Consider the following 12,480-nt stretch of genomic DNA (forward strand, 5'->3'; position numbering starts at 1 on the left):
GCATCTTTTTTGTGTACAGCAGAATAAAGAAATTCATACAGGTTTAGAACAACTTGAGGGTGAGTACATGATGACAGAATTTTCATTTTGGGGTGAACTGTCCCTTTAATATAGCTTTCAAGTGTGATATCTACTACCAAAATCGACTTGTTAACTCTTTCTCAACAATTTACGTAATTTTCCGGCTTTCTGTGTCTTCACTGTTATACGGTAGGGCGTGCTGTAATGCATCTTCTGAAAAAGTACAGAAGCTCTAGATCAAAAGACACGTGATGAAGAAGCAGAAACAAGCGATAGCATAATGTTATTGAATGAAATGTCGGCCCAGGAAGGGGTATAGGCCAGTGCAAGCTTTGGGGGTGTTGATGGACTCAATCTACTCCATCTATGTTTTAATCATCGTTCTGAATCTGATCCAAACGTAGTCTGACAAAAACGCGATTTTCTCAGCTCATTTTGCTCAAAATTTTGCTTTTTTTTAATTAAACTTACCCACATTCAAGTGTTAGTAAATTCTTTTTGCAAAAAGCTAGAATAAAACTGTTTTTTTTTTTTTTGTTTAAAAGCAGACAGTTCTGTTCTTTCTTTTGATATATTGCATGTTCAGATATTTATACAACAAAATATTCTGGGGTCCATAAACATTTTGTGAAAATGATCAAAAATGATGCTGCTGGCTGGCAAATAGTTAAGAGTTAGCTAGTAGGATGCCACCTTTAGATGTTCATTGATCAAAGACACACTTCAGCAGCAGGGCAATTTTTTCACGAATCCAGTCTTAAAGGCACTTCATCATACTCCGATGCATGTTATATCTCAAATATCATTGGGGTACAGCATTAAAAAATGCTGCTTAAAGGAGTAAATTAAGCTGTTGTGCGAGTCTCTGTGATTGAGCATGACTCAGTGCCGGTCTTTAATTATTTTGGGTCGTAATGTGTTTCTAATGAAGTGGAACCGAGCTGACTGGAGCATGCAGGACAGCTCTTCTGCTAAAGTGCAGCCACTTGATGGATATCTAAACAAGTTCCATGCCTTAATGTCACACAAATTTGATTCATTTCCATCTAGACCTGAAGTTAACGTATCCTTATATTTGTATCTTGTTGATTGGTGGTTTTTGCTGTCTCTCAGGCATCTGTCTACACTGTTGGGGAATAAATTTGATCACGGGGCTGAAAGCATCATGCCTACGCTGCTCAACTTGGTGCCCAATAGCGCCAAAGTTATGGCCACATCCGGAATGGCAGCCATCCGCATCATCTTGCGAGTGAGTTCTGATGATTTACTTTTTACTTTTTCACAGGTATTTATACATTAGAGCGTGTTCTGAGATCAAATGAAAAGAGTGACACAATAACTCTGTTCCAAAACCTAGTGAACTGCTTGCTGTCTACTGTTTACATAGGCAGCTACCTTCTAAAGCCCTATTCGGATGGGATTAGTTTAACATGGGGAGGTGGGGGTAAAGTAATTATTACCAGAGGTTCTCTGTGATTTTAGTCCCGTCCGAATGTGCCATCTCGGTAATCATTACGGACAATGTCAGAAAAGATTACGGAGACTTTTACCTTCTGTAAAAAGGTCCGGAAAAATGACCTTGGGTAATACTAATCCCGTTCGAATAGACCCGCTGTAAAAATGTACGGTAAAATTCCATCATTTACTGTTTAAAAGTAGTTTTTGGCACGTTTTGCAAGCATGGAGCCGCTTCAAACAGCACTCGGTTGCGTTGTAGGTGGTGGGACAACTCTGTGGCAAACATCCAGTATTTTCCACATACCATTTAAACCAAAAAGAAGATTGAAAGCACTTATTAGAGGGACAACACTTACATTAGAATATTTTTTAATATTCATATAATATAAAAGTTATTTAAGATTTTTTTAATATTCCGAGATTAAACACAGCGTTTCCTCCCTGCTCCAGTTTCGCGTTTTTCTTGTTGGCGTGTTTGCTCACGTGATAACAGGAAGCAACGTCATACGACAAGGAGGTTACTGTGGTGCGTAAAGCGAGTTACCCCTCCCACTTCTGCTAGTTTTACTGAGATGTTTTATCCCGTGCGAATTGGCCATTAACATTACAGACGTCCTGAGGTAAAATTACTTTACCCCCACCTCCCCATGTTAAACTAATCCCGTCCGAATAGGGCTTAAGGCCCCGATCAGATAGAACACGTTTTTTTTGTAGTGAGAGGTGCCTTTTTGTTTTGTTTATGCGCCCCGGGCCCCTTGCGTTCTAACCGCCTAGGAGCGCCTGAAGTTGAAAAAAAATTGACACTTTTTTTTTTTTGAAGAAAAGTACCCGACGTCCTTCGCGTTTTTTTTCCATTGTCCAATCGAATGAATGGAGAGGCGGGGCTTCCATTGTGGTGACTGACAGCACTCCAAATTAGACTGACAGCACAGCTGATTCAGGGGTTGCCTAGCAACATTAAAAAAAAAAGTGCACTGCTCTTTTCTAAATTAAAAAATTGTCAACCAAAAAAAGGCAGTGCAGTGCGCCTCACATTTTCAAATCTAAAAAACGCATTCTTTCTGATCTGTGCCTAAGGCAGCATCCTAACTCATTTGGGACCTCGTAAGAATCTCAGTTGAATTGGGATGCGGTAAATAGGCAGCAACTTCACACAAAAGTGAGAGTCAGGACATTTATAATAGATTGTTTTTTGCTATAATAATATTTTATAGAATTACTGCTTTTTTACTGTATTTTTGATTAAATAATTGCAGCCTTGGTGAACATAAGAGACAAAAACATAAAAAATTACGAACAGTAGTGTATTTATTCTATTCTATATTTTATTTCTGTGTTTAATATTCTAGCACCAAGATTTATAATTGTGCTTTTTCTTTCTCAGCATACACACTTCCCACGCCTTATCCCAATCATCACCAGCAACTGCACTTCTAAATCTGTGGCTGTTCGAAGGTAAACTAGACCTCCCTGAGAGATATATTTATTATTTTAAAATTTTTTTGCAGAGCATCAATTAGAAAGGCATTGTCTTCTAATAAGTTAGAAGTTCTCAAGAACTCAAGAAGTTCTTGTTCTTTTTTCCCGCTTTAGACGGTGTTATGAGTTTTTAGACCTGTTATTGCAAGAATGGCAGACACACACTCTAGAGAGGTGAGTGAAAATGATTGATGTTGAATTGAAAATAAAGATATTAGTTTTTGTGAAGTGATTTTTGCTCAGGATGTATCTCATAGAACTTGGTACGTGCATGAATTTCTGTTTATTCCTTCTGCTGCCAAGCAGTCACCCCCTCCCTTTCCTGTTTTTGTGACATTTAACTGGTGAAAACCTGTGTTACTTATCAAAGCTCGGCTGAACGGGCAACTGATGATTCTTTTCGCGGGTTGAATTGATGAGCCAGGGATGTGTGGCAACCATGCGTCCCAGCCGTTTCCATGGCAATCTAGCCAAGAGCTCTTTTATAAGGAGGTCTGGACTCCCCTTATCCTCTCTTTCCCACTGTTCCGCCTTTAGAGAACTCGGAAAAAAGGTCTGCCGTCTGGTCCAGAAAGTTTCAAAGGAAACTGAGTGAATTCACGGTGGGTTCTGCAGACTGTAAGAAACTGTATTCATCATGTTTCCTTACTACCCCAGGCATGTGGCGGTTCTGACTGAGACCATCAAGAAGGGGATTCATGATGCTGACTCTGAGGCCAGATCCGTGGCCAGAAAGTAAGTCTGTTTGCCTTTTTGTTTTGTGTGTTTGGAGACCTTGGTTAGATGTTGCATGAACTTCATTGAGATATTAATTGATGTGCTTTGATAGTACATTTTAACATTTGTTTCAGTCTAGGTAATTTCCATGGTTTTGTTCAAGAGGTTGTCCATTTGTTCTATAGGTGTTACTGGGGATTCCATGGCCATTACAGTCGGGAGGCAGAGCACCTGTTTCAGGCGTTGGAGTCGACCTATCAGAAGGCCCTACAGTCCCACTTGAAGAGTTCTGACAGTATAGTGTCTCTACCGCAGTCTGACCGCTCGTCCTCAAGCTCTCAGGAGAGCCTCAAGTGAGACATGCACACATTTCACTTGCCACCATAAATTAATTGGTACATCTGTACAAAATATTATCTATGCACCTGCGTTCCAGTTTTTACTATATTTTCTCTCTCTCTCATGCACAAACCAACACACACATACTACCATTCAAACGTTTTTTCTTTAAATTGATTCTTTCATTTAGCAATGATGCATTAAATTGATTAAAAAAAATGATAGTAAAGACATTTATAATGTTACAAATTATTTCTTTTTAAAATAAATGCTGTCCTTTTGAACTTTCTATTAATCACATATCCCTGAAATAATGTATCACAGATCCCACACAAATATTAAGCAGCACAACTTTTTTCAACACTGATAATAATAAGAAAAGTTTCTTGAGCACCAAATCAGCATATTAGAATGATTTCTGAAGGATCTAGTGACTGAAGTAATGACTGCTGAAAATTCTGCTTTGAAATCACAGAAATAAATGATTATTAATTAAATGTATTAAAATGGAGAACACTAGTTAGTAATAACATTGTCTCTGTGGTGTTTGCTAGCTCATGCTATCAAACTGTGAGTTATGGCTGTTCCTGTTGAAATTGCGAAACTATTTGCCAGCTGGCTGTTGGACCATGTGCGCAGATTGGTGATTGTGCTTCCTAGCATGTTGAGTCGTCTCTTAATATGAAGCAGTGATCTCATCTTCAATATTAGACTGCAGCATCTGTTACATTGTCTCCCTGTTGTTCAGAGGCAATGAGATCATCTTGCATTAGCACCAGTGTGATGAGTGACAGTTTTAATAGTCTCAATCTGCTATCGGTTTTTGTACACAAAAGCAGAAACTGCTGTGTACTGGTCACAAAAAATTTCAAAAAGAAGGTGTTACAAGAAAATTAACATTGTAATTTGTAGATGGTAAAATAATTATTACAGATGGGGTTGGGTGAAATATTCAATATTCAAACTCAATTCACACCTCCTGACAATATAAAATGAAGTTCACATTGTAACGTTAGGGGTTTTCAATGCTGAGGGGCCAGACAGGATTTCTGTCATTAGTTTAAGTTTGAGGTCACAGCTGAGTATAGATTTAATGCTCTTTATATTTGGCTGTTAAGTTTCCTAAAGAGTGTGTCATTTAGACTATTTTCACAATCTCTCTTTGTCTTGCAACTAGTGAGTTTGAGTGCATTTAGATTTACTCTGGGGGGAAACAATTGGTGTAGGATTTACTTTGGAGCAATTTTCACTCAGAAATTGCTTGTAAATTTCACAAATAATTACAAAGAAACAGAAAGTAACACATTGAATTACACATGACATTTAGTAGTAAGACTGAAATAATATTTTCTTGTAAAATGTACTCAAATTCTATTTTATTTACTTCTAAATATCAAAAATTGTCTGCAAACTGAAAAACATTTCATTAGACCAAAGCCGAGGGTCTATCAAAAATATATCTTTAATTTAACATTTGTAAAGTGAAAGCATTGAAGAAAGTGAGTATTGAAGAAATCATGGGCTTTTTGGTCGTTTTTTAAGACACTTTTCACTGTTTTGCACTTTTTCACTTTGCAAATGTTTAAAAATATATTTTTGATAGACCCTTGCTTTGGTCTAAATGAATGTTTTTCAGTGTGTGGACAATTTTTGCTATTTAGTTGACAACTTTTTTTGTTCTTCACACCTGAGAACTGACTGGTTACTCTTTTTTTGAGCGCATACAATATCCTTTTTATTTACTTTGAAAAAGTATTTTTTTACAGTGTTGTAGCAGAGTTGAGTCGGTTCAAACTGTCTCTGTCAGTGAATTGACTCAGAACTGTGATCATGTTCAAGGAAATCCCTTGTGACATTTTCCATGCTTGTAAATTGTTTTGTAAAAATATAATTATGTAAATGGTATTAATCATGAAATTTAAAATGAAAGAATGGAAAACCTGCCTCAATTATTTTCAACTAGATTTTTACCGGGCTAGTTAATTTGTATTACTGTTTAGTTTACTCTTTTCTAAGTGTGCCTCTGTTGATAAAATCTTTTTATCCACCTTCCTGCAGTCGACCGCTGTCAGTGAAGAGTGTTATTGGAGGCCCTGTTACAAGAAGTAAGTAAAGCAACACTTTATTTTTGCTGGTGAAGTTTTTACAAACATGCCATTTTGCCATGTCTGTAACTTTTGTCTGTGTAATGATTTCTCAGGTAAAGTGATCGGCTCTCGGGTGTCCTCAACCCCTGGTGCCCTCCAGCGTTCCCGCAGCGACATAGACGTAAACGCCGCCTCCAGTGCCAAAACTCGCATGTCCACCGCAACCTCCCCATCACCCTTCAGCTCTGCTGCAGCCTTGCCTCCAGGCTCCTACGCCTCCTTGGGTGAGATCTCATCACACTCTATCCATCTTTTCTCCTCTTTCATCCTTAATTAGGAATTTTAATAAAATAGCCATAAAAATCAGTGGCTTTTATGGCTGCAGCGGCCCATTAATAAAACTGATGGGCACCATAGATGCTATTAAGCTGCTCCGTGATGAGGAACAAACGACGGGTTTGTGCCACGGATATTCTACCATTTATTATCCTTTAAGGTTTTTTTAGAAAGTTTTAGGCGGGAGAATAAAAGTAGCTCAACCAATCAGAATTTAGAGTCAGAACGATACATGTTATAAAATTATTTTTAAAGACAATGTGTTTGAAGCTACTTGGATATTACTTGCTGGAATAACAGTATTGTTATTAATAATAATTTCTTAGCTAGATGTTGTTTATAAATGCTTAATTAATTGAAATACATTACACTCTTATCATATTGCTCAATTTTCTAAAAGCAATGTCACACATTTTAAAATTTTGTAGCTTATTACTTCAGTTATATTTTGGTTTTCTCAGTGTTAGTTTTTCAGCATAAGACAGAAGAGAATGTTGGAGCTTTATAACGCATTGGTCCTGTGAGAAATGTTAACTATTTGTCCCGGGAAAACAACATTCAACGACCAGAACTCGCCACCTAACGTTTGACCACTAACTTGTCAATTACTTTTGTCTGCATAATCTTCTTTCTCTGCCATTTTCTAATCCCATGATTCCTCATAAATGATCAAAGAGATTTTATTTCCTTACCCACAGTCACACTCAGTAGCTCCTGTGTGCTTCCATGCAAGGCCCGTTTCTGAGCAGATCCCTGTCTTCCACGCTTCCATGGGCTTAACTGACTCTAATCTCTGCCTCTTATGCCTCTCCTCTCCTCCACCCTGCACTCCCCTGCTTTTGTTTTTGTGTTTTTGCCCCAAAGACGGTGCACCTGGTAAAATAGATGGTAAGATGTATGTGTATATGTGTGTGTGCGTGTGTGAATGTCTACCTTCTGTGCTGTCCGAGGGATTCGAGCAGTGTTCTATTGACGATAAACAACTGTACACCTGGCAATCTGACTATTTTTGTGGTCTGCATGACCTGTTTGCATGGTAAATCCCATCCCCTCCTCTTGACAGTAAATAACAGTAGTTCAGCTAAATGAAAATGGTCACTTGTACGTCATATTATCTGTAATGTCATTTGTATTAGAATGCCTTGGGGACAAAAAGTGAAATGTAGGAACCATGTATGCAGATGGTGGTATTGGTCTAGTATATGGTTACAGAAACAGCATACAAAATTGATGTTTTGTGCAATTTCATACTGGAACTTTGTGTCAAAAGATCAAACCAATTTTTTTATTTAATTGAACTCAATAGGTACACTATTGTTCAAATGTTTTTTAAAGAGGTCTCACCATGGCTGCATTTATTTGATTGTAAAAATAGTAATATTTTGAAATGTTAATGCAATTTAAATAAACTTTTACCTTTTTTGATTGTAATATATTTTAAAATGTGATTTATTCCTGACATATACATACATACATACATACATACATACATACATACATACATACATACATACATACATACATACATACATACATACATACATACATACATACATACATACATACATACATACATACATACATACATACATACATACATACACATTTTTTGGGGGACCTCAAACCTTTGAACAATAGTGTGATTTGATAGATACGTCTGCTCAAAAACCTATAATATGTTGCATTTATTTGAACATCAATCTTCTCAGTACAGCATGTCACTCAATTCAGTCAGTATATTTTCATCAGGGAAATCTCTTTGTTTGTCCTTATCCCTGTCCTTTTATTGTTGTCGTTAAAACCTCAATCTGTCTCTCTTTGTGTCACTCTAATTCTCTCCCTTCCTTTCAAGCATTTTATATTGCTTCATCTCACGCTGTGTTTTTTACCTACAGGTCGTGTGCGGACGAGAAGGCAGAGCTCAGGGAGTGCAGTCAGCGCCAATAGTACTGTGACAGACAGCCGAGGTCGAAGCAGAGCTAAAGTGGTGTCTCAGTCCCAGCGTAAGTGTCTCTGTAGGGCCTTGATCCCATCCTCCACCTGTTACACCTAAAACCTTTACTGTTATATTGTGTTGCAATATTAATTTTTGTTAATGAAATTAACACGTTATTACATGGCTCTCTGAGTACTTTATTCTGATTGGGAAGTCTTATGTCATGACTTTCTGCAGTTCATTTTTTTTATATAATGACCACTAAACTTTGTGACATTTGACAACCCAGACAGCCAATTTGCTGAATACAACTATGCTAGTCTCATTTTTCCCATATCACTCCACAGTCTCTTTCTTTTCACATAATAAAATAATTTCATATATCCTTTAAATAAATATGACAGTCATGAGAACATTGTCAAAGTTAAAACATCTGGAACACATGATAATTTGATGGGAAAATATGCTTAAAGGATAAGTTCACTTCAAAATGAAAATTTCCTGATATTTTTTTTTACTCACCCTCATCTCATCCAAGATGTTCATGTCTTTCTTTCTTCAGTCGAAAAGAAATGAAGTTTTTTGAGAAAAACATTCCAGGATTTTTCTTCACATAATGGTTTTCAATTGCAACCAATGGGTTGAAGGTCCAAATCAATGCAGTTTCAAAGGGCTTTGAAGGGCTTCAGAGGCTCTGCACGATCCCAGCTGAGGAATCTGTACTTCCACCTATGCCACGGACGTGACCTTTCCGACGTGATGACATCATACGCAGTAAAGAGAATAACAACACAGAAGTCGCGCATTTGAGGTTAAAAAGTATATAAATGTTTATTTTTTTATATAAAATGGCCGATGGTTTCACTAGATAAGACCCTATTCCTCGGCTGGGATCGTGCAGAGCCTCTTAAGCCCTTTGAAACTGCATTGATTTGGACCTTCAACGTGCTGGTTGCAATTGAAATGCATTATGTGTGGAAAAATCCTGGAATATTTTCCTCAAACGTAATTTATTTTCGATAGAAAGATAGACATGAACATCTTGGATGAGATGAAAATTTTCCTTTTGAAGTGAACAAATCCTTTAAGATGCATGTAAATTATAAAAGAAAATTAAATGAGATTCACTTTCCTTGGGTCACTTGAGATTGAGCAGCTCCGATACTTAACCATTGCTCTGCCACCACTATCATCATCCTTTTTGTCTCTTTTGACTTTGTTTTTAATGTTTTCACAACCCAGTTTGCCATCCTGCTGGAGTTTATTCCACAATTATAGTTGAAGCCGCTCTTTGGCATTAAATTTGTAGATTTAATTTGCTAGAGCACGAATAAACGACATCTTGCCTGATGCATGCTGGGTAACCATGCATCACATCAAGCGTCTATTGTAACTGGCTACTTTTCACCTGTCCGTTGCCTCGCCTTCATACACAAGGATCCAGATCAGCTAACCCCACTAGTGGTAAGCCCCCCCCCCCCCCCCCCCCCCCTCTTTAGAATAAAGCTGCTTTAATACCAACCCTGCATGAGTCACATGTCTCCCATCATGTTGCATGTCCTGTTCTAGCTTAATCTTACTTTTATTTCTGTTCAAATAGAGGTCAGACATGATATTTGGGTATTTGTTTTTGCTTTGATGTCTGTCTGTATATGTTTGCAAGGTGTCTGCTGCTCATAGTATGTCACGTTACCAAGCCTGTGGAGATTACCGTTTTCCCTGCAGCTCGAAATAATAGACCTTGGATCCAAGCTCACCCTGCTTGTCTGTCTCTGTGTTTGTCTGTATTTCATCAGAGTTGAGCTCTGGTCTTCATATATTTGCATACACATATTTAATTTTTCTTTGTGGTGATTTTTTTTTCTCCACTTAAACCTAAGCTTTTGCTTGTCAAAACAGGCCACGTGAGTAAAGGAAGGCTTTAGGCCACCATTTAAAAAAAGAAGAAAGCTTAGTTTAGTTTTCACACCATTGTTGGGCAAATATTGTCACTCAATTTTCTATAATTTGTCTTTTTTAATTTTTATTGTGCTATTTTATATTATTTCCTTAGTTTACAAGTTCTGGAAGAATTAATCTAATCATGAATGCCTTGATACAGCAGGTGGATTTTTTTTTTTTTTTTAAAGGAATTGTTTATTTTCACCAAGACTGCATTAATTTGATCAAAAATACAGTTAAAACGGTAATACTGTATTATTGAATATTAGTAATAAAGTTAAAAAAAATATAATATTTTTTATCTGACCGTGAACTTTTGAACAATAGTGTACATTTTCTTGCAATCAAAAATAATTCATTGCATAATGGAGAACAACATTATGAACCGCACATATCTATTTCCACAGTTTAGTGAAGCTCACTTTGTATATTAAAGAGATCTTGTGTGCCTTTATAAAAAAGGGGCCTTATTTCATTTAATTTTCATTTACTTTTTTAATTATGTAAATTCATAGCTAAGACATTGGCATTTGGTAGATTATCATTCACTATGTTACTTACAACAGTCCTGGTCTCATTTCCCTTTGCAGCCGGCAGCCGATCCAGCTCTCCAGGGAAGCTCTTGGGACACGCATATGGCAGAATTCCTAGAGCCACTGCCCCTACAACACCCTCAGACAAGTACTCTAGGGTCCCACGAAGCCAGGGGTGCAGCCGTGAAACCAGCCCCAACAGACTGGGCCTAGGTAGGAGCAACACATTTTCACATCTCACAATTTAACACTTAGGATGCCTCCAGGCGCAGACACATCATCGGCGTATATAAAACAACTTGATTCTGGCACTCAAGTGGACCTAAACTGGTTCCTCGAGGAATCCCATAAGAGTATGCATTACGACATGGAGATTATTTGTTGTGTTATTTTGGAGAAGGACTTTGTGGTAATTATGGATGGTAGGATTTTTCAGAGCTTTACTTAAGACAGAAAAAAGACTTTGCTAACTTTAATTTCCTGAATCATTGTTCACTGCAAATCCTATTAGATTTGACTAGTGCACTAGTTTGGTGTGGGAATGAAACTCAGCATTCATTTAATTGGCTGATGCAAGTGTTTATGCCAAAACTGACTCAGTGGCAAATCACTGCTGTCTTTTGCATGTTATTCATTTACCTGATGTTAAATGATGACAGAACTGACTAATGTCTTCCATTCCTCATCAGCTTTTCTGGCTGTGTTTTGAGTACATTGTGTTTGTCAGCTTTTTCTAAGAAATGTTTGTGTGCCCAGCCTATTTAAAGATCTGACCAAAAATGTCCAGCCAATTATTTAAACTCATTAAATTTAACAGTAATGCCTGGCTCACACTACAGGAGTTTTAAAATCCTATCCGATTGTAAAATCTGGTTGCAGCACACACTTCAGGAGAATCTTTGCAGATTTTCTTCCCTCAAATCTTAAACATGCTCACACTACAAGATTTGAAATTCGTGAAGCATCACACACTACAAAATGTTATTAAGATTATCGTGCCAGAGGAAGCGCGTCACGTGATCTACGCAGCAGATCGGAATCGGGGAAAATGGATACTGTAAACCGAAAACTTGCTCTATCAATAATGATCGCTTGTTGTGAAAAAAAAAACAAAAGCGTAAGAATAAACGAGTGTGGATGAGAAAATGGTTGGGGAGACGGGATCAACACGGACTGTCAGTTCTTCAGCGAGAAATGGAGGTAAAATTTACCTTAAATTACTATCATAAGCCCTAGTATTCGCACGGGATTAGTATTATCTGGGGACCTCGTGTGATTTAGAAATTACTCCCCACATCTGAATTTTGCGTGGCGCATTCGCACGGGATAAGCAAGCCTGCGATTTTACTCGAATTTACTGACTTAGGCCTATCTCCCGGATATGATGTCAAGACTTAATGTTTTTTTCGTTATAGATATAGCTGTATGAAATTATAAACAGTCATATCAATATCATTTTGATTGTTTTATAGTAATAAAAATTATAATTTAGTTAAGTTAGAGAACAGACGCTACAATTAAAAACTGAACTGAGCAATATAATAGGATATGCGGCGGAAGATTCAGTTTCAAACCTAAATGTAAAAGCGCCCATTTAAGCGAGTTTGTCATTGTCATTTTCTGTTTTTGTGTT

The 12,480-nt window shown here is 37.4% G+C and overlaps 1 protein-coding gene across 3 annotated transcripts in view; it reads left to right on the forward strand.

Moving 5' to 3' along the window:
- clasp1a (cytoplasmic linker associated protein 1a) overlaps window positions 1–12,480 on the forward strand; it is a 90,818-nt gene that overhangs the window by 51,640 nt on the left and 26,698 nt on the right. For all 3 annotated transcript variants that reach the window (XM_079822158.1, XM_079822160.1, XM_079822159.1), the window contains 9 exons: window positions 1,135–1,270; window positions 2,864–2,934; window positions 3,073–3,132; window positions 3,616–3,693; window positions 3,861–4,028; window positions 6,073–6,119; window positions 6,215–6,385; window positions 8,333–8,440; window positions 10,905–11,060. In XM_079822158.1, coding sequence (XP_079678284.1) covers window positions 1,135–1,270; window positions 2,864–2,934; window positions 3,073–3,132; window positions 3,616–3,693; window positions 3,861–4,028; window positions 6,073–6,119; window positions 6,215–6,385; window positions 8,333–8,440; window positions 10,905–11,060 — 995 coding nt within the window. The remainder of the gene's footprint in view (window positions 1–1,134; window positions 1,271–2,863; window positions 2,935–3,072; window positions 3,133–3,615; window positions 3,694–3,860; window positions 4,029–6,072; window positions 6,120–6,214; window positions 6,386–8,332; window positions 8,441–10,904; window positions 11,061–12,480) is intronic.

This window comes from Gobio gobio (genome assembly GCF_949357685.1).
Source record: "Gobio gobio genome assembly, chromosome: 7".
Lineage (NCBI taxonomy): Eukaryota > Metazoa > Chordata > Actinopteri > Cypriniformes > Gobionidae > Gobio > Gobio gobio.